Genomic DNA, 25,814 nt, shown 5'->3' with positions numbered 1-25,814 from the left:
ATCATACCATGAACGTAGTTTTGGATCCTGTCATTTCACTTTCATAAGTATTTCTCATATTTCTACATAAGCTTCATAACCAACTTAACAGATGCATAAAATTAAATTAAGTGGACATATGAAATATGAAATATACTGCATTAATTCCCTATTCCCTATTATATTCATTAATTCCTATTGGACATAACTTATGTCCTTCTCTTTTTACCATGATAAAGAAATTGTAGAACATCTTCATGAATGTAGATTTTTTTTAAGATAGATACCCAGAAATGGAATTACTAGATGAAAGAGTATCAACACTTATTTAAACAACTCATGACATGGAAAACACTTTTATAGTTATTAATACAAATGATTTTTGAAAGGTTGTGTTGGAGTAGGAGGCAGGGCTGAGACCAGATGCAGGGCCTTGCAGAGTGGGTGCAGGTATTGAAATTAACAATCCTCAGGCAGAAGGTAAGGAGGCTACTAGGCTAGGAGCTGGATGCAAGGACATCCAGTGTGGGTACAGCTAGTAAAGTCTGAGTAAGGGGTGGAGAATTGATAACCAGAGACAAGGACTGGCTTCAACTGACTTGTCAGCTGTCTGGGTTACCTTACATGAACTTTGGCTAATTACAATGTCATTTGTATTGTGGTTTTAAAATTTCTTCACCCTTGAAATTGCCATGACAGTTCCAAAACAACTATATAAAGCATGAAAATGGCAAGGAACCCAATCCTAGGAATTACTACCCAGATTCTTAGTAAAAGCCAACCTCTTAGCCTTCAACATTCCTCTGCTCAATTAGCAAGACTTCCTAAGACCAAAACCCTCGTCCTCCCAGTGCAGCTGCACTATTCAAGCCTGCCTGCTCCCTCTCTCTTGAGAGAGTGTACTTTCACTTTTGCCCTCAATAAAAGCTGCGTGTCTTGGCTTAAGTGGTGTGTCCTGAAATTCTTTTCTTCCCATAATCACCAAGAACCTGAAAGAACCTACTCTCGGAGGACAGTAACAGTTGTACCAAGTTACACTTAAATCAGCAACTTTGATTTTAGCTTGTCCTTAAAAAAGTAGTTTTGTCCAATTATAAAACTCATAACATATATGTGTAAAATCATAACTATCAAAAAGTAAAAAGAAAATGAAAAGATAATTTTAAAAAATAACCTGGGCTGGGGGCTGTGGCTCATGCGTGTAATCCTAGCACTCTGGGAGGCCAAGGTGGGAGGATCGCTTCAGGTCAGGAGTTCGAGGCCAGCTAGAGCAAAATCGAGACCCCTTGTCTCTGCTAAAAATAGAAAAAAAAAATTAGCTGGGCAACTAAAAATAGAAAAAATTAGCTGGGCATTGTGGTACACACCTATAGTCCCAGGTACTATGTAGGCTGAGGCAGGAGGATCACTTGAGCCCTGGAGTTTCACATGGCTGTGACCTAGGCTGACATCATGGCACTGTAGCCCCAGCAACAGAGCGACACTGTCTCCAAATAATAAATAAATAAAAATTAAAAAAAAATAGGCTGGGTGCAGTGGCACACACCTGTAATCCTAGCACTTTGGGAGGCTCAGGCTGAAGGATCACCTGAAGCCAGGAGTTCAAGACCAGCCTGTGCAACATAGCGAGCCCCTGTCTCTACAAAAAATAGAAAAATTAGCTGGATGTAGTGGTGCCTCTTGTAGTCCCAGCTACTTGAGGGAGGCAGGAGAATTGCTTGAACCCAGGAGCTAGAGGTTGCAGTGAGCTATGATGACACCATTGCACCCTAGCCCTGACAACAGAACAAGACTCTGTCTCAAAAAACAATAATAATAATAAATAAATATTTCCCATAATCTTACCACCAAGAAATAACCCCATAATATATCCATATAGACCTTTATATGCACATTTTTATTAGAATAACAATTGAAGATAGGTGTCATAATGTACATCTTAGCATCAAACTGCATATCTTATTTAATATATTATCAATATTAACTCAATATATCATGATCACTTTAAACTCCATGTCATATTTGACTCAGTTACAAAACTTTAATTCATCTTTTCAGATTCATCTCAAATACTGTCCTCCTTAAAACCTCTTGATTCCTCTTAGTTATAGGAATCAAAAAATTGATTATTGTAATTTTTTCCTCTTCCTTTATGACCCTTATTTTACTCCACACACATCTTGCATGTCTGTATTTAAAACCACCTGCTGGATTCTAAACTGCTGGAGGACAAGGATTAAATCCTGCTATCCACAAAAGAGTAGTGCACTTGATAGTGCTTCAGTGTTTAATGAATGATTATAACCACGTTAGTACAGATCACTATGTATAGCATATATAGAACCATGTTAGTGATCTGTACTAACGTGGTTATAATCATCTGATAGTAGATGAATATGATCTCCATTTTATAATGGTGTTTACTGCAGTTTGTTAATATCCAACATTTATTGCATTTACAATATATGATCCAGAGATTATGCTAAGTACTTCACATATATTGTTTAATTTGATCGGAAACACACCTCTACGAGGTATTGTTATGTCAGACAAAGAAACAGACTTGAAGAGTTAAGCCATTTGACCAAGGTTGCACAGATAGTATAAAGCCAAACTTAGCAAAGATTCCAGAGCCCTTATCATGCCACTATATTGTTATTGGGAGTTTCAGATGAGTCAGACATTTAAACTACAAAGCACCACACAGATATCATTGAACTGTGGTTCATTGTGATATCAATGGTTTCCATGTGGATAACACATCTTCATTGTCAAAATCCCATCAGAATCCATGTGGTCTAGTGCAGTGCTTCTCAAATTATCTGTGGTTAAAGACTAGTTTTTTTTGTTGCTGCTGTTGTTGTTATTTTTAAAATAGTTAATACATTGGGAGGCCAGGCTTGATGGTTCATGCCTGTAATCCCAGCACATTGGGAGGTTGAGGTGGGAGGATTGCTTGAGGCCAGGAGTTCAAGACCAGCTAGGCAACATAGCAAGACCCTGTCTCTACATAAAATTTAAAAATTATCCATGCTTGGTGGCACATACCTGTAGTCCCAGCTACTTGGGAGGCTGCGGTTGAGGCTGAGGCAGGGAAGATCACTTGAAGCCAGGAGTTTGAGGCTGCAGAGAGCTATAATCAGGCCAATACACTCCAGTTTGGGTGACTGAGACTCTGTCTCTTAAAAAAAACCAACCACCAAATAAATAATATACTGTATATCAATTATATGTATATTAGTCACATGGCATTTAGACAAGGACTAACATTCACTGGATAATGCCAGGTAACTCATTCCTACATCTTTCAATATGTCCCTGTTCTGTTTGTTGAAAAATGGCAAGAAAGAAAACGCTCAGAGGTGGGAGGTCAGGGAGTCACTGCCCACGGGCTGTCTACTGAACAGCAATTTCCCCTTTTCATCCTTGTTAACAGAATTTTGATCTCGGCTACCCTCTCTGTGCTTCAGGGGAGGTGGACCCAGAACCATGGGGTGAATAATGATTGACCTAAGCCAAAGATTCTCAATGGGGTGATTGATTTTGCCTCCTGGGGGACATTCAGCAATGTCTGGGGACATTTCCAGTTGTCACTACTTGCGGGGAAGCACTATTGGCATATCCAAGGGAGAGGCCAGGGATGCTGCTCAACAGCCTGCAATGCACAGCTCAGTCCTTCACAACAAACAATTATCCCACCAAAAATGAACAGACCCCCTCTTGGTCAAGGAGGCCCCAGAGAAACCTTAAAGCTGAGTTCCCAGCCATCATGGGATGGGAGGTCAGACAAGCCTCATTATACCCCCTCCCCATTAACTGTCATTAGGCTTTTTCCCCTAAGGGTAAACAGAACCAGCCTTTGGAAGACTTGTCCCACAGCTGATTTCAAACAACCACCTAATGCTGCTCCTTTCTTTTTGTAGTCCTGGCACAACTGGCCAGCATTCTTTCCTGGTAACGGGCCACCAACCATGGAGCGGTTCAGTAATGGTTTTCATGTCCTCTGCGTCACCTTCTGATATCAAAGGGCCAAAAACTCCACTCTCAGATCATGCTAACTCTGCCATTGTTTTGTGCAGGCCACCTATGAAAGGGCATGAAGCTCAATTGCACATGTGCATCTTTCTCCTTTCATAAATATTCATGACTAGTCCTACAGCTTGTTAAATATGTATATTTGCCCACCCTGCTCAGTATAAATTCCTGTTCCTGTTGTTCCTCTCTCCAAGTACCTGCTCTCAGCTTCTGCCCAAGGTTATTGCTTCCTAGCCTGTCAGAATGGCCACCCTGTGGCCTGCAACCCTTATTGAGAAATAAAGCTCTCCTTTCCAAATTTATGAACCTCATCATTTCCTTCAGTTGACAGCACAGCACTCCATTTAATCCTATTTTATCGAGTACTGTTACTGACTGTAAAACTTGAATAATTTATTTATTTATTTATTTATTTATTTTTTTTTGAGACAGAGTGTCGCTTTGTTGCCCTGGCTAGAGTGAGTGCCGTGGCATCAGCCTAGCTCACAGCAACCTCAAACTCCTGGGCTTAAGCGATCCTACTGCCTCAGCCTCCCAAGTAGCTGGGACTACAGGCATGTGCCACCATGCCCAGCTAATTTTTTCTATATATATTTTAGTTGTCCATATAATTTGTTTCTATTTTTAGTAGAGACGGGGTCTCGCTCTTGCTCAGGCTGGTCTCGAACTCCTGACCTTGAGCGATCCACCCGCCTCGGCCTCCCAGAGTGCTAGGATTACAGGCGTGAGCCACCGCGCCCGGCCCATGAATAATTTATTTTTAAAGAATTTTATTATAAAACAAATTAAGTTCATTATAGAAAAACTAGGAAAATATGTAACCATATAATGAAGAAAATAAAACTGATCTATTATTATATTCTCTGGATCTAAGAATTAATCAAGTATTTTTTCTTTGTCCACTTTCTGGTATGATCTTGAGGAGGTTACTTTAAGGCAAGTTACTTAACCCCTCTGAATCTGAGTTTCCTAATCCTAACTACCTCATAGGTTTCTTATAAGGATTAAATAAGTAAAGCACTTACAGAACAGTGGCTGGCATATATCCAGAGCTTACTATTACCAATTATTATAATTAGATATATATTTTTATTTTTCAAAACTGGATTAAAACTATTTTACAGCTTTATGTCCTAGTTTTTAAAAAAAATCATTACTTTGCTAGCACTTTCCCATCTCATTCATTTTTTTTCTTATGTGAATTACTATTATTTTTTTTTTTTGAGACAGAGTCTTTTTTTTTTTTTTTTTTTTCAGACAGAGTCTCACTTTGTTGCCCCGGCTAGAGGGAGTGCCGTGGCGTCAGTCTAGCTCACAGCAACCTCAAACTCCTGGGCTTAAGCGATCCTACTGCCTCAGCCTCCCGAGTAGCTGGGACTACAGGCATGTGCCACCATGCCCGGCTAATTTTTTGTATATATATATTTTAGTTGTCCATATAATTTCTTTCTATTTTTAGTAGAGACGGGGTCTCGCTCTTGCTCAGGCTGGTCTCTAACTCCTGACCTCGAGCGATCCACCCGCCTCGGCCTCCCAGAGTGCTAGGATTACAGGCGTGAGCCACCGCGCCCGGCCGAGACAGAGTCTTGTTTTGTTGACCGGGCTAGAGCGGGTGCCGTGGTGTTAGCCTAACTCACAGCAACCTCAAACTTCTGGGCTTAAACGATCCTACTGCCTCAGCCTCCCGAGTAGCCGGGACTACAGGCATGCGCCACCATGCCCAGATAATTTTTTTCTATATATATTTTTAGTTGGCCAGATAATTTCTTTCTATTTTTAGTAGAGATGGGGTCTCGCTCTTGCTCAGGCTGGTCTCGAATTCCTGACCTCGAGAGATCTACCCGCCTCAGCCTTCCACGGTGCTAGGATTACAGCCGTGAGCCACCGGGCCCGGCCTTCTTCACTTTTTTAAACAGTGGACAAATATTGTACTTTTCCTTAAACATTATGGTATGTACATTTTTCAAGATTGTTATTTGGCTCTCATAGTTATTATTTAGTGATTACACAATATGCCAGCAAATAGATTATAGTCTCTACTAAACCATTCCTCCATTGTTGACATTTAGATTAATTATACTTTTTCATTGTCAGGAAAACTGGTCAACATCTTTAGGCATATAACTTTATGATAAATCATCAGATAGGGCATTTGGGGGCCAAAATGACTCTTAAGTTCTTATAGCTCTTAGCACATACTGCCAAATTGCTTCCCAAAAGGATTATATTAATTATAGTGTCATCAGCTGCGTAAAAATAACTCAACATACACACACCTGAATTAATGTTATAAATGTCATCAAGCCATAATTTCCCCGCCACATAGAAAATCGCCAATTTATTTACAGCATTCTTTCTTTTATGTATGGATGTTTATTTTCCCTAAAATACATAATAATGGAATTTTACATATTTTTTCAGAGGCACGGTGATCTCTTTCCCACAGCCTTTTTCCTGACAGTTTTTTATTTTAGGGTTTCCACAAGTACAATAACTGCTGAGGCATTAATTTTCAATACTGAGATAACATCCTGATTTTAGGTTTTACTTTAGGTTAGAATGTATTACAATGGTTGCACAGAGTTTATAGAAAGGACAATAATTTTGCAGATCTGTACTTATTAACTTAAAAATGTTTCATTAATTGGAAAGAATTTGTCCTTCTGACAGTAAAAATCTCAACTAAATTAACTGGGCTATCTTTGCCAATTACTTAGTTTAACTTGGAAGAACTTAAAAGATAAACAGAAATAAATAAAATTCCATAGAAATCCACTAACTCCTTTTGTTCCAGAGGTTCAACCATTCTCTCTATTTCCCTCTATCCCTATCTTGTTTGTTGAAATTACTAGCATGATTTATGAATTTGTTAAAAGAAACAATTATCCCCAGACAATCGCTATTAGGAAACATAGTTTCCAAAGACCCTATATTAAAAAGCCTACTTAGTAATTTTAGAAAAATAGTGTAAGTAGATATTACTTATATACATACTTTCCCTTGTTCCCACTTAAAAATATTTTAATTAGATAGATATCTAATAAATGGTATGACCAAGACTGAAATCCAGCTTCAACTCTTGGCCAGGAGTTTTTTCATTTTACTATAATGAAAGAGATACTAGACATCTAAACTTCTCTGCCTGACTATATATATACATTTTTCTCCACTGAATATTGAGAGTTTTAAATTGTACTGAAATGATTGTCCTGTTGTACTTAATAAGGCCACTTCTATTTAGCTGCCTTTGTCTGAATGAAGAGATCATCCTATACACCTTAGCAGAAGTGAATTTCTTTTTTTTTTTCTTTTTTTTTATTTTATTTTATTTTATCTTGTTATGGGGGATACAGAATTGCAGGTTACATATGTTGCTCCTGTACCGCCTTTCCCCCCAAGTCAGAGCTCCAGGCGTGTCTGTTCCCCAGGTCGTGCGCATTGCACCCATCATGAGGTATATATCCCTCCCTTCCCCACCCCCCCTTCCCGAGTCAGCACCTTCAAGTGTTACCACTCCCCAAACGGTGCGCAATGCACTCATTGTGTAGGCATACCCCCATCCCCTCCCCCACCCCCCACCTCAGTCTGATATCCAATTGGTGTCGTTCCCAGATTTGTATTTAGGTGATGATCAGGGAAACCAATTTTCTGGTGAGTACATGTGATGCTTGTTTTTCCATTCTTGGGATACTTCACTTAATATAATGGGTTCCAACTCTCTCCAGGAGAACCATAGAGATGTCGTATCTTCATCATTCCTTATAGCTGAGTAATATTCCATGGTATACATATACCACAGCTTACTAATCCAATCATGTATTGATGGGCATTTGGGTTGTTTCCACATCTTTGCTATTGTGAATTGTGCTGCTATAAACATTCGGGTACATGTGTCTTTGTTACAGAATGACCTTTTTTCCTTTGGGTATATGCCCAGTAATGGGATTGCTGGGTCAAATGGCAGGTCTACTTGAATCTGTTTAAGATACCTCCATAATGCTTTCCACAGGGGTTGCACTAGTTTGCAGTCCCACCAGCAGTGTATTAGTGTTCCTGTCTCTCCACACCCACGCCAACATGTGTTGTTTTGGGTTTTTTTGATAAAGGCCATTCTCATTGGAGTTAAGTGATATCTCATTGTGGTTTTGATTTGCATTTCTCTGATGATTAGGGATGTTGAGCATTTTTTCATATGTTTGTTAGCCACAGAAGTGAATTTCAATCAGGAAATTGGCACCGAGCTGGCCAGCTCTAGGTAAGTAGACAGGTCTTGTCTAGACCTGTAGGAGCACATTCTGAGTGGTGTGTTTTTGTTTGATATGGGGTTTTGCTATGTCAGTTGCCCAGGCTGATCTTGAACTCCTGGACTTAAGGGATCCTCCTGCCTCAGGTTCCCAAGTAGCCGGGACTAACGGGACACATAACCACACCTGGCTAATTTTTTATTTTTTGTAGAGACAGGGTCTTACTATGTTGCTCACGCTGGTCTTCAACTCCTGGCCTCAAGTGATCCTGGTGCTTTAGCCTCCCAAAGTGCCAGGATTACAGACTTGAGCCACTATGCCCAGCCCATAATTTCTTCTTAAACCTTAGAGTTATTAACAGGGATTTTTAATTTATCTTTTTGCTCTTGACTTCTAACTTAATTGGATGTCTATTTTTTGAAGTTTGTTGACTCTTTCTTTACGGTCTAGCATGTGATCGTTTTACCTGCAGGCATATTGGAGAAAAATATGTATTCTCTTATTTGGTCAAGTTTGTTAATTGTTTTGTTTAGATTTTCTATATGTTCTTGCTAACTTTTTGTGTGTTTAGCCTATCAATAATAAGAAAGATGTGTTGAATGTCTCATAATAATGGTGAACTTATCTTTTTATTTGTAGTTCTATAAATTTTTGCCTCATCTATGGCGAGCTATTTTATCAGATGCATACATGTTTCAAGTTGCTCTAGCTTGGTGAATTAAACATCTTATCATTGTACTGTGACCTTTTTCATCCCTAACAATGTGCTGGTTTTCTTTTGATTAGTATTTGCCTGATATACTATGTACCATCTTTTTTCTTTAACTCTTTATATCCTTATGCTTTGGGCATATCTCTTATAAACAGCATATATCTAGATTTAAAAAATCCAATTTGGTGGGTTTACTTACATTTATACTTACTATATTTACTGATATATTTGTAACTTTTTCTATCACCTTAATCTGTAATTTGTTTGCCCCACTTTTTCTGTTTCCTACTTTTAAAAAAGTATACATGTCAAAGTCCCTAAATAGACAAAAAATTTAGTGTATCCTCTTGTCCTTTGTTTTCCCCTCACTCCCACCTTCTGTACATTGATATTAGCTAGAGACTTTAATTTTAGGGCTTTATAAATATATGTTCTTTTTTTCCTTTGGCCTTAGCATTTTTTAAACAACAACAATTTTTATTTGCTCACCTTCAAATATCTATTTTTATTTTTCTCTATCTACTAGAGATCTTAGTTGTTGCTATATAGGAGAAAGGCAGGGAGAAGCAAAAGGTAAACTAACAATTTCTTTCCTAATTTATTCTCCTATTGCCTCCTGCCTCAGGCCATATCCACCATTCCATAAACATCAGTTTAGAACAGATACATTGCCCAGGAATTTTCTGGTTTCTTGATATCTTGGTGTTTACCCCATATCTTGGCATTTTTTTCTCTAGCTCCTCTGAAACTGATCTAAAGATAAAAGAAAAAAACTGGCAAATTGGACTTTATCAGTCAACTCACCAATGATGCTATTAAGGAAATGAAAAGGCAATCAACAGGGTCAGGTTTCCCACTATTGGAGTGAGATGTTATAGATAAGCAAGGGAAGTTTAGAACAATCCACATGGTAATGGATTCAAGTTGGAGACATCAATATAAACTCATGATTACCTTAATATAGATACAGATGTTTATGTATAGATATATTTATAGATATGTATACACACACATATTAGTATAGACAGGTATATTTCCTCATTCTGTCAGCTAAGAGATTTCCCCAGTAGCAAGGAACACACTTAGTGCCCGGATCTTGGTTTTTAAAAGGAACCAGAGTACCTTGGTGAAATGGCTAATTCTAGTACTAGGGCACGAAAAATACAACATGAGCTTGGAGTATCTTGTAGTGCCAAAAAGTAAGGAAGTGCTAAAACAAACAAACAGAAACAAACAAACAGAAACACACACGGATGGAGATATGTCAAAGTAACAGAAGAATAAACTTCAAAGAGCTGCCAATGGCCAAAGCTGGAACAATTTGTGTAACAAAATAAAGTAGTATGGGAGTATAACCCAAAGTATAAAATAAATATTCAAGACTCCATACTTATATAAACAAATGATTGAATAAATAAATAATGGAAGAGAAGAAACAAATCTCCTGTACAGAAGAATTCCAAATAGTTTATATAGCTACTACGTCCGCAAGGAGACGAAGCATAACTTCCCAGTCCTTAAGTGTGGGCTTTGCATAGTGACTTCCTTTCAAAGAGTACAGTATGGAAAGGGGGAAAAATAGTAACTTTACAGTGGGGAAATCTGACAAACACTACCTTAGCCAGGTGATCAAGATTAATGTTAACAGTGATAAATTATGTTGATGGTATGTACTCAATGTGATATAATGAAAATGGCACTTTACCTCTGTGGTCTTTCTCCCCCAAACCTATAATCCCAGTCTAGTAATGAGAAAAACATCAGACAAATTCCAATTGAGGGACTTTCTACAAAAGTCCCCTAGTTGACCTTATCGACCAGGTATGGTGGCTCATGTCTGTAATCCTAGCACTTAGGGAGGCCCAGACCAGGCCAGGAGGATTGCTTGAGGCCAGGAGTTCAAAATACTTGATCAATATTCCTTAAAACTTAAAGGTCACTAAAAACAAGGAAAGTCTGAGAAACAGTCACAGTCCAAGGAGCATACATGACAACTAAATTTAAAATCCTGGCCGGGCGAGGTGGCTCACGCCTGTAATCCTAGCACTCTGGGAGGCCGAGGCGGGTGGATAGCTCGAGGTCAGGAGTTCGAGACCAGCCTGAGCAAGAGCGAGACCCCGTCTCTACTAAAAAAATAGAAAGAAATTATATGGACAGCTAAAAATATATATGCAGAAAAAATTAGCCGGGCATGGTGGCACATGCCTGTAGTCCCAGCTACTCGGGAGGCTGAGGCAGTAGGATCGCTTAAGCCCATGAGTGTGAGGTTGCTGTGAGCTAGACTGACGCCACGGCACTCACTCTAGCCAGGGCAACAAAGCGACACTCTGTCTCAAAAAAAAATAAATAAATAAAATAAAATAAAATCCTAGTTGGGATCCTGGAATAGAAAAAGATCAAACGGTAAAAAGTAAGGAAATTTGAATAAAGTATTGACTTTAGTTAATAAAAGTATATCAGTACCATTTCATTAATTGTAACGAATGTACCATACTAATGTAAACAGGAAGAAATGTGGTGCATATGGGAATTCTCAACTCTGTAATTTTTCTGTGAATTTAAAATGATCTAAAATTAAAAGTTTATTTTAAAAAAGATCACCTACACAGTGGGAGGATATATTTAAATATATGTATCTGACAAAGGTCTTGTACCCAGAACAGATAGAATTCCTACAAATGAATAATAAAGACAATCAAATTTAAAACGATAATTCCCAACTTTAAAAACATAGGCAAAAAACTTGAATAGACATTTCACAAGACGAGATATAAAAATAGTCAATAAGCACATGAAAAGATAATCATCATCAGTCATTGGAAAACTGCAAAACTAAAATGATGCCATTTCACACCCACGAGCAGGGTTAAAATTAGAGACTGACAATCCCATATGTTGGAAAGCATGTGAAACTAGAACCTTTATACATCGCAGGTGGGAATGTAAAATAGTACAACCACTTTGGAAAATTGCTAGGCAATTTCTTATAAAGTCAAATATACACAGAAATTCTACACCTATATTTCCCCAAGAGAAATAAAATATGCCCAAGAAAAAACCTGCACAAGAATGTTTATAGCAACTTTGTTTGTAACAGCCAAAAATTGAAAACAATCCAAATGTCCATCAACAGTTGGATGCATAAAGTATTCCCTTGAAGGGAATACTTCTCAACAATAAAAACTACTAACTGCTGGTTCACACAGATCCGAGAGTACCTACCACTCTAAGAAGTGGCTGCCTAAGTGGTAGGAGATTGACGGGAATAGGGCCGGCGGGAGGGAGGCTACTCTCTTCTGGGTGATGGAAATGTTCTACATCCTGATTGAGTGGTGATTACACAGCTGTTTACATTTATCAAATCTCATCAAACTGTCCACTAAAAAAAAAAAACTATGCAAATTTTACCTCAACAAAAAAAGGACTAGAAAAGAAAGAAAAAAGGCTGGTGACGTTGAAGGTAACACTAGACTTCAGGAGACATTTGGTGTAGCAGGCCCTTTCTTTAAAACGTTTAGGAAAGAAAACATTCCAATAAGGTCTGCACGATTTCTGTGACTGAAAAAGGACATTAAGAAGCCCTCCAAACTCTGAATCCCGTCCCCGGCTTCAAAGAGACCGCTGAGCCTGTGACTCCCCCACCTGGGTCACTTTGCCTTTCGTCTCGAACTCGAGAGGCCCAGGGAACTCAGGACGGAACTCCCGCAGCCCGGCAGCCACGTCCCCAGAGCAGCCTCTCCTCGCCGCCCAGGACTTCGGGGGGCAACGCCCGCCGCTTGCCAGGTGTTGCCCACCCATACCGCAGCCCCCCCCATCCGCCGCGGTACCGCCCGTTTTTCGCCTCACACCCGTCCTTTGAACCGTCCCTTCACCTTTCAATCAATTCAAATGTCGCGCGGAGTGAACCAATCGTAAGCCTCGCCGAAGGGAAGGGGCGGGCGCTTCCTCAGGAAGTGTTTGTTAAAGCCCCTCCAATCAGACTCTAGGTGTGGGAAGTTTGAATTTTGTGAAGGCTCGGGTTGGAGGCGTTCTTTCTTCAGAGGCGGCGGTGGTAGTCCAGGCCTAGGGTTCTTTTGTTTTTTGTTTGTTTGAGGTTTCACGCTAGAAGGTGCCTCAGGTAGGTGGTATTGGGGAGCTGGAGGGAGGACGGTGGCCCGCTTCCGTTGAAGGTCTAGAAGGGTCTGAGGACCGGCGGCTGCGAGCTGGACGCCAGTCGGGGGAAGGCTCCCTCAGGACCATGTTATCTGCCCTTTCTGAAGCTGATAACACAGTTCTCCAGAACAGTAAACATTTGTTGCCATGACCTATGTAGCAGTCAGCATTTCACCACCGGGGCGTACTTGACCTTTGGGGTAAATAATTCTTAACGATGAGGGACGTTTAGCTTCCCCGGCCCCGACATTAAATTCCAGTAGCTCCTCCCAGATCCTGTTGAAATTGTCCGGTTGAGAACCTCTAGGCAAGCAAGACTAACGCATTGTAGACTTTCAAGGTGGAAGAAACTCCAGTTAACCAAAGAAAACTCAAATGTAGGTGAGGAGCCAGGCTGCCTGGCTCAGGATCCCAAATCCACTACCTTTTAGCTGTGCTAATGTGGGCAGTTAATTCCCCTCATCTGCAGAAGGACGATAATAGTAACTACCTTTTAGGGTGATTCTGATAATTAAATATGTCTTTAATGTTTATTCTCTCTCTTTCCCTTGCTCTCTGGGTAGTACTATTCTGTATTTTAAAATAACTAGTACATAAGTCTTAGTTCTTTAATATTTAGCAAACTAATACTTGCAGGAGGTGACAAATCAAATAGTAGAGGAGAATTCTTGATGGAAAGCACATTGTCACTTCCAATGGGCTCTTAAAGGAGAATGTTATTAGCATGCAGGTCAAACAGATTCTGATTTTTTTATACTTTATTGAATGCTTAAAATCGTGTAACATTTTAATTCTATTTCTTGTGCCAATTTTTCTTTCACCGGGAGTTTCTGGTGGGCTTTCTTGCTCTAGTTGAAGAGTATACTATAATGCATCTATAACTTTAACCTCCTAATCACAGCCCTCTTTCTCCAGTTTGGCCTGGTAGTTCTCTATACCAGCTGCATAGGTGACCCCCTCAAACTTTCCACTTTATTCTAGTTGGGTCCACTGTTTGTTAGAGGACCTCATGACATCATCTTTACTGTCTTCACTTGTTTTGCTTGAATTACATTCTCAAAGAAAAGGGTGCGTGCTAAGTAAACTATATGATTTCTTGCATGGATGAAAATAATGGGGCAAATTGATATGGTTATTGTGATATTGTGAAATATATATTTGGTCTTCCTCCACTTTCCTGGCATACAACTCCTAACATCTTTGGAGTCTCCGAAGTGATGTCTTTTTGTATGCTAATGTGACTGATGCCTGGACACCCCTAGGGGGCTTCAGGATGGGAGCTGGTCACCAGACCCACCTTGACAGTGGTTAGAAAGTTGAGACATTCACCACCCCCCAACCTCTGGAGAGGAGAGAGGGGCTGAAGGTTGAGCTGATCTTGCTGATCACCAATGGCTATTGATTTATTAATCAATCATGCTTATGTAATGAAGCTTTCGTAAAAACTCACAAAGACTAGGTTCAGAGAGCTTCTGGATAGCTGAACACATGGAGGTTCCTGGAGGATGTGTGTACTCCCAGAGAGGGCATGGAAGTTTGTCACCCCTTCCCGCATACATTGCCCTATGCATCTCTATCCAACTCTATCTCCATCCAAGTGCGTATTTATTATCCCTATATGCCCGTTTCTTTTTGTTTTTTGGGTTGAGAAGAAATGCTGGACTACCTGCATTCATCATCAGGGGAAGGTTAAGGAAACTATTAATACAGTTCTTCACTTATTTTCCCTATTTTCACCTTTACTTCATATTTTGTTTTGCAATGTTCTCTACGGTAAGCCCAGAGCTTCTTGTCTGTATTCTGAACTGTAACTTCCTGGGCTTCTCCATCTGTCAATCAAATTTCTGTTTAGAACCCCAAAATAGGTTGTAGTGTCTTGTCCTCTGATAATCTTGTTCCCACTCTTCAGTGTCACATATTTATTCCATTATGCATTTTAATACTTTTATTTCAGAAGGCTCTGAGGTGAGATAGGAGATGAACTGTACTCTTAATTTTTTAAACTATGCAAATCCATGTAAGTTTGTTTCTATCTCTCTTTTCCTTGACAGGATGTCTTCATCACATTTTATCAGTCGACACCGAAAGGATTTAAGTACTGAAATGATTAGAACTAAAATTGCTCATAGGAAATCACTGTCTCAGAAAGAAAACAGACACAAGGAATATGAACGAAATAGACATTTTGGTTTGAAAGATGTCAACATTTCAACCCTAGAAGGTAGAATTCTTGTTAAATTAGATGAGACATCTCAAGAGCTTGTTACAGAAAAGGCCAATGTCAAGCCAAGTAAGTAAAGGTCTGTTGTAATTTCCAGTACTTTGAAGAGTGAATAAAAGTTGGGGTTTTTTTGCTTGTTTGTTTTTTAAGAGACAGAGTCTTGCTCTGATGCCCGGCTATAGTGCAGTGGTGTCGTCATAGCTCACTGTAACCTCAAACTCCTGGGCTCAAGCAATCCTCCCACTTCTGCCTCCCAGGGTGCTAGGATTACAGGTGTGAGCCACTGCACCTAGCCTAAAAGTTGGTTTAATGCTTGTGAGTTAAAAAAGCCCTGGTCAGAAGAGTAAAATTTTGAAATGCCGTCTTAAATAACTTCTTTTCTATGACTGTCTCTTTAAGGTAAAGTCTTGTGAAGGTCCCTAACTAGGCTAACACCATTCACCTGTGGAGTATTACAGCACTTTCTAATCTATATTGTGCCTTATAGGAATCCTAAAGTTCTTCTAAAGCTTGGGTAAGAGAAGTGTTAACAAGAAAATTGAAAAGAAACATAAAAATAGAATGATTAAAGAATCCATGAAATAAGAATACATTATCAATGAAAACATTACATAGCGAAAAGAGCAAAGAATTCATCCTTGCAGTTTGGCCAAAAGGATTTGGGGCTGGTTAGGGAGGAAAGAACCAACTAAAGAAAGGAATAATTTCAGAAAAAGATAAAAAGTCTTACATAGAGTGTCTTAGAAGGAAAGGATGCTACAGAGAAGGAGAAAGAGAACTGAAATGACTTTTGCTTTTAACCAGCAGTCACTGGACTCCTATTTAGTTGTGTTTGTATAGCAGGCATTAGGAGCTAGATGGCAATGAAACAAAGCAAGGATAAATGGTGAATGGCAGAAAGAACATAACATTTTTTATCTGAGAAGGGGTGATATTATTGCCTCCTAAGTCATTTCCTTGCCTCTACTCTTGTCCTCTCAAATGTTCCATTCCTTGACCAAAATCTCTCAAATGAAAGTCGAAGCATGTCAATGTGCTATTAAAATATCTTTGTTTATTTCTCATTTGCAAAGGCTCAGAGGTCTGAGTGGGCCTGGTATGTTCCAGAGAAAGTAAGGAGGTGACCATGGCTAGAGAAGAATGAACAAGGGGGCTAGATCCTGTAGAGCCCTGAGGACCATTGTTATAAGGACATTGGCTTTTACTCTGAGTGAAATTAGATACCATTAGTGGATTAATAGGTGTTTATGTATCTGATTTATGTTTTAAAAGGATCACTTTGGAGCCAACACAGCATGCCTGTAATCCCAGCTACTTGTTATGCCGAGGCAGGAAGATTTTGAGCCCAGGAGTTTGAGGCTACAGTGTGCTATGATCATGCCTGTGAATGGCCATTGCACTCCAGCCTGGGCAACATAGCAAGAGATCTCCACCGCCCCCTACCCAGGCTCCCCAAAAATTTACATTGGCTGCTGTGTTGAGAATAGATTGTAGGGTGGCAAGCGTGTCTTCAGGGAGACCAGGAAAGAAACTATTGCAATAATTTAGTTGATAGTTGATGGTTGATAAGGGTGGTAGCAGCAAAGACAAGTGGTTACATTCTGGCTATATTTCGAAGGTTGAACCACAGGATTGCCTGATAGATTGGTTGTGGAATTGAGAAAGAATGGGGACTCAGGATGATACTAAGGTTTTTATTCTGAACAACTAAAAATATGAAGTGGCCATTTACTAAATTACGAAAGAGTAAGGGAGGAAAAGTTTTGGGGTGTGGTAAGATTAAGTGTTCAGTTTTGGACATATTAAATTTGCAATGCCTATTAGACATGTAAGGGGAGATGACGAAAAGGTAGTTGGATATGCAAGATAAGTTGGGGGAAAGTCTGAGCTGGAGATATAAATTCAGGAGTTGTCAACTTGTACATGGTGTTTGAAGCTATAAGACTGGATGTGATTATCCAGAGTTTTTTTGTTTTGTTTTTTGTTTTTTTGAGACAGAGTCTCACTCTGTTGCCTGGGCTAGAGTGCCATGGCGTCAGCCTAGCTCACAGCAACCTCAAACTCCTGGGCTCAAGCAATCCTCCTGCCTCAGCCTTCCAAGTAGCTGGGACTACAGGCACTGCCATCAGGCCCGGCTAATTTTTTTCTATTTTTAGTAGAGATGGGGTCTCACTCTCGCTCAGGCTGGTCTCGAACTCCTGACCTCAAGTGATCCTCTCCCGCCTTGACCTCCCAGAGTGCTAGGATTACAGGTGTGAGCCACTTTGCCCAGCCTTATTATCCAGAGTTCTGGTGTGGAAAAGGAAAGAAAAGAGGGGCAGTGAGCACACCAACTTTTCGAGGGCAAGGATGTAAAGGGAGACTAGCAAAGAACTGAGGAGCAGTGCAAAGTAAAGTAGAGCACAGCCAGAAAAATGTGATATCCTAGAAACCAAGTGAAAAAATGCATATCAAGGACAAGAGAATAAATGAACTGCCAAGTCAGTATTGCTTGTCTGGTGAAGTAATATTAGAAGTGAGAATTTGAACTCCTGGCTTCAAGTGATCCTCCCACCTTGGCCTTTCAAAGTGCTGGGATTACAGGCATGAGCCACCATGCCCAGGAGAAGTGAGATTTGAACTTCACCTCTGTGGTGGTCACTAGTGATCTTGAGGAGGAGTTTAGGTAGAGTGAGGTTCAGGGACTAAAAGCCAGATCAGAATGGGTTCAAGAGAAAGAATAGCAGCACTTACCTAGGACAACATGCTCTTGCACCGAAAGTTCAATGCGAGTCTTATCAAGCCCTTGGATATAATTTCCAGTTTATGAAAAACATGGGAGCTAGAGAAATGAGTAAATTTCCAAGTACAGAGTGCAGGACATTGAATAGAACAGCTGACTAAAGACAATGGTATGAAAAGGAGGGGAGGAGAATCTGTATTAGATGAAGAGATTTAAAAGACATCCATATAAAATGTGTAGATCTTGCCTGGTTTCTTATTTGAATAAATCACTGTTTAAAAAAATATCTCTTTGAAACTAGAAAGCTTAAATCTGGACCCTGTAACAGATGATAATAAGGAATTACTAATTTTGTTAGGTGTGATAATGCTAATGTGGTTATGAAGGGAAATGTCTTTATTTTTTAGAGTTGCATACTAAAGTATTTAGAGATGAAATCCTGTGAGTAGAATCTATTATTTAAAAAACAAACCTAAATGCAGCAAAATGTGTATAATTGTTGAATCTGGGTGATAGGAATATGGGGTTCATTATATTAAGCTTGTGTGTATATCTGAAATTTTTCATAATTTTAAAAAAATTGAGGGGGGAATGTAAAGAGTGTTGGAAATAGAGACATATAGATAACTCTCTTGAAGAATTTTACTTTAAACAAGACTAGAGAAATGAGACAAGTAGCTAGATGAGGATGTGGATTGGAAGAAATTACTGCGTCTCTGTAACTTTGTGATGGCAGCAATCCAGTAGAGAGGAAACAATAGATGAATGAGAGGGTAAATTGTTGGAAGAATGTCCTTGAGTAGGTGAGAAGGAGTGGAGTACATCTTATTATACTATATATTATTAAAAATATAACTTATACATAGCACCTATAATTGTATTAGTTGCCCCAAAACTTAGCCAGCTTAAACAATAAACATTTCACACAATTTGTGTGGGTCAGGAATTTGGGTGCAGCTTAGCTGGGTGGTTCTGAAGGTAGCAGTCAAGATGTCATCCAGAGATAAATTTGAAGCGTCGATTGAGGGTGGAGGATCTGCCTCCAAGATGACTGACTCACAGCAAATTGATGCTGGCTTTTGGCAGGAGGCCTTAGTTCTTTATCACGTAAACATCTCTACAGGGCTGCTTGAGTCTCCTTATGATTCCACATGATCACTGCCTTCCCCTAGAACAAGTGACCCGAGAGAGAGCAAGGCAAAATGTACCTCGTCTTAGAAGTCTCTTGGTTACACAGGTCAGCCTTATTCAGTGTGAGAGATGATGCAAGGGCAAGACTACCAGGGGGTGAGAATCTGTGGAGGTCAGGTTAGAGGCTGGCTATTACACAAGTTAATTAACTTAAAAGCAAAACAATACATGCCCAGTATATAGCAAGTAGCTAATAAATATTTGAACATGTGAAGGCAAAAGAATACAAATTTTAAAAGACTAGGTGTTGAAATAACTTGTTAGAATCCTAAGGAATTACAAGAAGTATTAAAAGCATTTCTTGGCGGGGGGTGGGGAGGGAGGTTTCTCACTATGTTGCCCAGGCTGGACTCCAACTCCAAGTCTCAAGTGATCCTCCTGCCTCAACCTCACAAGCAGCTGGGACTACAGGCTCATCACTGTGCCTGGCTCATTAAAAGCAGCAGTTGAATTTACACAAAAATGATTTTTTAGATGCTTGCATAACTTTTTATCTGAAATGTTTTATATGCTATGTTGTTTTGGGTTTTTCTCTGCCTAGGGTCAATGAAAACCGTTGTAGGTGACCAACGAAAACAGATGCTCCAAAAATACAAAGAAGAAAAGCAACTACAAAAATTGAAAGAGCAGAGAGAGAAAGCTAAACGAGGAGTATTTAAAGTGGGTCTGTATAGACCTGATATGCCTTATTTTCTTTCATCAAACCAGAATGCTATGAAAGCTGAGCCAAAAAAGGTAAATTTAGTATCTTAACTTGATATAAAGGAATACTTCCTTTTATCTGAATTTTCTTTCTTTTTTTTTTTTTTTTTTTGAGACAGAGTCTCACTCTGTTGCCCAGGCTAGAGTGAGTGCCGTGGCGTTAGCCTAGCTCACAGCAACCTCAAACTCCTGAGCTCAAATGATCCTCCTGTCTCAGCCTCCCGAGTAGCTGGGACTACAGGCATGCACCACCATGCCCGGCTAATTTTTTTTTTCTATATATATTTTTAGCTGTCCATATAATTTCTTTCTATTTTTTAGTAGAGATGGGGTCTCGCTCTTGCTCAGGCTGGTCTCGAACTCCTGAGCTCAAACGATCCGCCCACCTCGGCCTCCCAGAGTGCTAGGATTACAGGCGTGAGCCACCGCGCCCGGCCTATCTGAATTTTCTGTAAGAGATTAAGTGACTAAAACAATCACTTCCCTTTAGTCCCTTTATTCACTTAACTAGTTGGTAGGAGGGGGGAAGGATATAATAGTAGCTCCAAAGAATGAAAATGAGGTCTCTTAAGATAGCTATAGATAAGTTGAGATATGATGAAACTAGGAAAGTGGGTAGAACCAGGCTGAACAATGCTCTGCCAAAGGATTTGGCATTTATCCCATAGGTCATGAAGAGTCAGGGGAAGTTTATAAATGAGGGTAGTACCTACCATTATCAAATTAATAATTCAGGAAACTTCTCATGGCCTTAAAGATTATTGTCTGGAAAGGGAAGAACTTATAGATTAGGAAACCAATTGTGAAACTACTATAATAGAATAGATAAGCTGGGATAAGTGGATTGGGGCAGTGGATTCAATAAGGAAGAAATAGGTATAAGACATCTTAAGAGATGCATTTGACAGGACTGGTGACCAAGTAGATAGTGAGGGGTGAAACAAACTGAAAAGTCAGAGATAAGATGATTCTGAAGCTATTAGTTTGCTCAAACACACAAATTATGCTGCTGCTAAAAGAAATGAAGAAGGCAAGAAAAGGAATAGGTTTTGGTTTTTTTTTCTTCTTTTATTTATTTATTTTTTCATTTATTTTTTGACTTGTGACATTGATCACAAGGAATAGGTTTAAGTGGTTGCATGAAACTTTTTTTTTTTTTTCTAACTTGTTTGGGCCATCTAGATATCAAGCAACTGGGAATAAAAATTTGGATGGAGATTGATGTTAAGATGTGGATTTAGGATATAATATTGGAAGTACAATTGGGCTTTTAAGCTGTAGGACTAAATGAGACCATACCAATAAGGATATATAAAATTATGAAAAAGAATGGGGTCTAGAGAGCATCTCTAGATGGGCAGAAGTTAGGTACCAGGCTTAGAAGGACTGGTCAGAGTGGCAGGAGAACTAAAACAGAAAATAGAAGTTAATGGTAGAGTAATCTAAAGAAGAAGAACATGGTGTAGTGAGTTAGAAAGGATGAAGTCTGAACATAGGAGGCTAAATTGTAAATTAGGTAATTACTGGTGATTTGCTATTTTGAAGATATATATAAAAGATCATTTTGATGAATATGTTTAAAAGACCTCACTGACTGCAGATGCATTCCTGATTTAAGTAAGAATTGAATAATATAAAGACTCAAGATATTGCATGTTTTTCTGAGCCTTGTGAATCTCATTGATTCATTTGACAGCACTTTACTTATTTACTCTGTATATGACCTTAGGATAATACGAAAGAGACCAAAACTAATAGAATTCGATGCAAGGTGAGAAGATATAGATAAATATATTTTATATATATTAGAGGAGAGAGAGATTGTTTCTTTTTTTTTTTTTTTTTTATTTCATCTTATTGTTATGGAGGATACAGAATTGCAGGTTACATACGTTGCCCATGTACCGCCTTTCCCCCCAAGTCAGAGCTCCAGGCGTGTCTGTTCCCCAGGTAGTGCGCGTTGCACCATCATGTAGGTGTATATCCCTCCCTTCCCCACCACCCCTTCCCGAGTCATTGACATACCTGAACAACAAAGAGAAACTCTTGGAAAGGGTTAGATATAAGCTGGCTTTTCAAGAACATGTAGGGTGCTAATCATTGGTCTAAACTGTAAACAAGTATTTATAAAATGTACGTAGGGGGAAGAAAAGGTATGTCAATGTGATTTGTTAAATAACAAGATTCACCATAATTTTTTTTTTTTTTTTTTTTTTTTTTTTGAGGTAGAGTCTTACTCTGTTGTCCTGAGTAGAGTGCTGGGGTGTCAGCCTTAGCTCACAGCAACCTCAAACTCCTGGGCTCAAGAGATTCTCCTGCCTCAGCCTCCCAAGTAGCAGGACTATAGGCACATGCCATGATGCCCGGCTAATTTTTCTATTTCTAGTAGAGACAGGGTCTTGCTCTTGCTCAGGCTGGTCTCGAGCTCCTCACCTCAAGTTATCCTCTGGCCTTAGCCTCCCAGAGTGCTAAGATTACAGGCGTGAGCCACCATGCCTGGCCCATAATTGTTTTTTTTTTTTTCGTATTTAGACAATACTTATTGCTGAATTTTGCTTTTTATACACACTCTAGGGTGTAAAAAACTAGAAAGCCTAGTTTCTTTAGTGCTAGGTTTTCACTGAGATTTGGAGGAGAAAATAGCTTCTAATCTAGAGAAGTCTGTGATTATGCTTCTTGAGGAACTTTACAAAGTTAGTAAATCTTATCACTTTTTAATCCTTCTCTTGCTAGATTTTTTCCACATTTTGTGATCCAGTCTCCATTTTCTTATTGAAGGTAGATAAGTGCATAATCATGAAATTTGAAAGCAAATTGTTAAAACTAGGAAAATAAGCTATAAGATATTTTTTTATAAACAGAAAACAAAAGGTCTTAATACTCTTAATTTCTTCTTTCTCGTCCTCACTGAGAAATATGAGTAAGTTTTGAAGCTCTTTTTTTTTTTTTTTTGAGACATAATCTCGCTCTGTTGCCTGGGCTAGAATGCCGTGGCGTCAGCCTAGCTCACAGCAACCTCAGATTCCTGGGCTCAAGCAATCCTTCTGCCTCAGCCTCCCAAGTAGCTGGGACTACAGGCATGTGCCACCATGCCTGGCTAATTTTTTTCTACATATATTTTTAGCTGTCCAGTCATTTCTTTCTATTTTTAGTAGAGACGAGGTCTCACTCTTGCTCAGGCTGGTCTCGAACTCCTGACCTCAAGCGATCCTCCCACCTCAGCCTCCCAGAGTGCTAGGATTACAGGCGTGAGCCATAGCGCCCTGCCTAGTTTTGAAGCTCTTAAACTTAATTTAAATCAAGCCAGAACCAGAAGAAATAGGAATTTAAATTAGCCAAGTATCTTTTTGCCATAAATAATTAGGGATAAAATTTAACTGTAAAATGGGAACTTTATTTCATAGTAAAACGTGGGAGTAAACTTTTGCTGATTCATTTTTTTTTTTTTTTACTTCTTTTGACTGTTTTAAGGCTATTTCGTCTTCTGTACGGATTACAAGGTCAAAGGCCAAAGACCAGATGGAACAGACTAAGGTATAGTTGATAGTAGGTAATTATTAATATTACTAAAATGACAAATTGTACTTTTTCCCCAGAGGAAGTAAATTCATTTTTAATCTAATATCAGATTCAAACATAATGATTAATTTAGTTAACAGTTACCAAAATCATTGTCATTGGTTTGATGACATAGATGCTATGGAAATTTTCACTTAAAATATTCTTTGCCCAAACATCCCATATGAGATTCACAGCAAACTTTATCTTTGTGTCACACTCTTTGTTGTTTACTGTGCTCCTATCGCTTCTCAGCCTTTTGGCTAAGATCAGGTGTTTTGCTGGACTCCTATTATGCATTCCAAGTAACCTGCATAAAATGCAGATGGGGTGGAAAGCACAAAGGGTGGGTATTACAAACTTACGGGCCTTCAAAATACCGTAATAGGTATTAGGAGGATTTCCAAAAGAAAGTGCAATAGGCAAGGAGGAAATAGTATGCCTTTTTATCAGTTGAGGAAGCTAAGTTTCATGATGCATATAGATTTTGCATCACTACCGTCTTCCTGCGACTGTTCTAGGCTCTTGGATACAGTAGTGAATAAAACAAAATTCACTGTCTTCATGAAACTTACATGTAAGACAGGCAGTAAAAAAATAAATACATAGTATGTCAGATGGTCATAAGTATTATAGGGGAGATAAAAAAAAAAAAAGAAAGGAGATGGGGAGTATTATTTAATAGATGTGGGATAGAATTTTGATTGGGGGCGGTCGAGGAGGGCCTCACTGAGATGGTGGCATTTTGAGTGAAGTCTTTAAGGAAGTAGAGGAGGGAACCATGGGAAAGAGCTTTCTTTCTTTTTTTTTTTTTTTTTTTTTTTTTTAGACAAAGTCTCACTCTGTTGCCTGGGCTAGAGTGCCGTGGTGTCAGCCTAGCTCACAGCAACCTCAAATTCCTGGGCTCAAGCAATCCTTCTGCTTCAGCCTCCTGAGTAGCTGGGATTACAGGCATGTGCCACCATGCCCAGCTAATTTTTTCTATATATTTTGAGGAGTTCAGCTAATTTCTTTCTATTTTTTTAGTAGAGACGGGGTCTCACTCTTGCTCAGGCTGGTCTCGAACTCCTGAGCTCTAACGATCCACCCGCCTCTGCCTCCCAGAGTGCTAGGATTACAGGCATGAGCCACCGCACCCAGCCAGGAAAGAGCTTTCTATCTAGGACAAACATTTTCTAGGCAAAATTAAAAGGTTTTGAAGTGAAATCTTGCCTGTTGTGTTTAAGGACCCTCAGAAGGTTATAGTCAGTTTTTTTTTTTTTTTTTTTAAAGAGACAAGGTCTTACTCCATCATCCAGGCTGGAGTGCAGTGGCATGATCATAGCTCACTGCAGCCTCGAACTCCTGGGCTTTAAGCATCCTCCTGTAGTAGCTGGGACTACAGGTGCATGTCACCATGTCTGGCTAATTTTTTTATTTTTTGTAGAGACAGGATCTCGCTTTTGTTCTGCCTGGTTCAAACTCCTGGCCTCAAGTAATCCTCAGCCTCCCAAAGTGTCATCAGCTGTAAATAGCTTAGATTATGAACATTTCTAAATTCTAAGATTCTAAAGGATGTAAGGAAATTTATATAGTGGAAAGCTTTTTCTTCATCTCATTTTACTTGGAGAAGTAGATTTTGTGTTGAGTCATTTACAATTGTCAGATTTCAGATGAGGAGTCAATTTACAGATTAAAAATGTGATGATTTGATTCATTACACAATTACATAGCACCTAATCTCTTAAATAGATCAATAATGGGAATGATGTTCAAGCAATACGACCTGGGCAAAGACAAACTTCTGAAAAGAAAGTGTTGGACAAAGAGAAAAAAGGTAGGAATATTAGCAATTATTATAAACTCTGATGCTACCACCGCAAGAATTTAAAAATTATAAAGAACGTTTGATTTGATTATTTTTTTTCCACAGTTGTACAGCCTGTGGTGCCCACGTCGGTGAGAATGACTCGATCAGCTACTCAAGTAGCAAAGCAGATTGCTGGAACAGTCTCATCTACCACAGCAAGAAAGCCGGTCTCAAGAGCTACTAATGGTAAGAACAGTTTCTTGATCAGTGACTTAACAAGAATGTTTTGGTCCTTGAGGTTTTTGTGTTCAATGTTTAAAATCATCATGTACTTCTTTGAGTACGAGAGGAGGGAATGGAAGATTCTAATTCCTAAAGACAGGTTCTGTGCCCTGAATCCAGTCAGCACACAGTGGGTGCCCAAACACTGAAGCACATGAACATGGAAGCAGTGCTTCAAAGTGAAAAATCAATGGCTCAAGTAAGTCACAGTTCATTCATTTGGTGGA

The 25,814-nt window shown here is 39.3% G+C and overlaps 1 protein-coding gene across 1 annotated transcript in view; it reads left to right on the top strand.

Annotated features, from left to right (window-relative positions):
• The first annotated feature begins 12,963 nt into the window (after positions 1-12,963).
• Positions 12,964-25,814, top strand: part of DLGAP5 (DLG associated protein 5) — a 43,442-nt gene continuing 30,591 nt past the window's right edge. The window contains exons 1-6 of the mRNA XM_069464966.1: positions 12,964-13,087; positions 15,174-15,412; positions 19,798-19,991; positions 23,430-23,492; positions 25,248-25,332; positions 25,429-25,551. Of these exons, the coding sequence (XP_069321067.1) occupies positions 15,175-15,412; positions 19,798-19,991; positions 23,430-23,492; positions 25,248-25,332; positions 25,429-25,551 (703 nt within the window). The 5' untranslated portion in view covers positions 12,964-13,087; position 15,174. The remainder of the gene's footprint in view (positions 13,088-15,173; positions 15,413-19,797; positions 19,992-23,429; positions 23,493-25,247; positions 25,333-25,428; positions 25,552-25,814) is intronic.

The sequence above is a fragment of the Eulemur rufifrons genome, chromosome 2, assembly GCF_041146395.1.
Source record: "Eulemur rufifrons isolate Redbay chromosome 2, OSU_ERuf_1, whole genome shotgun sequence".
Classification (NCBI taxonomy): Eukaryota; Metazoa; Chordata; class Mammalia; order Primates; family Lemuridae; genus Eulemur; species Eulemur rufifrons.
This window is presented reverse-complemented; position numbering and strand designations above follow the sequence as displayed.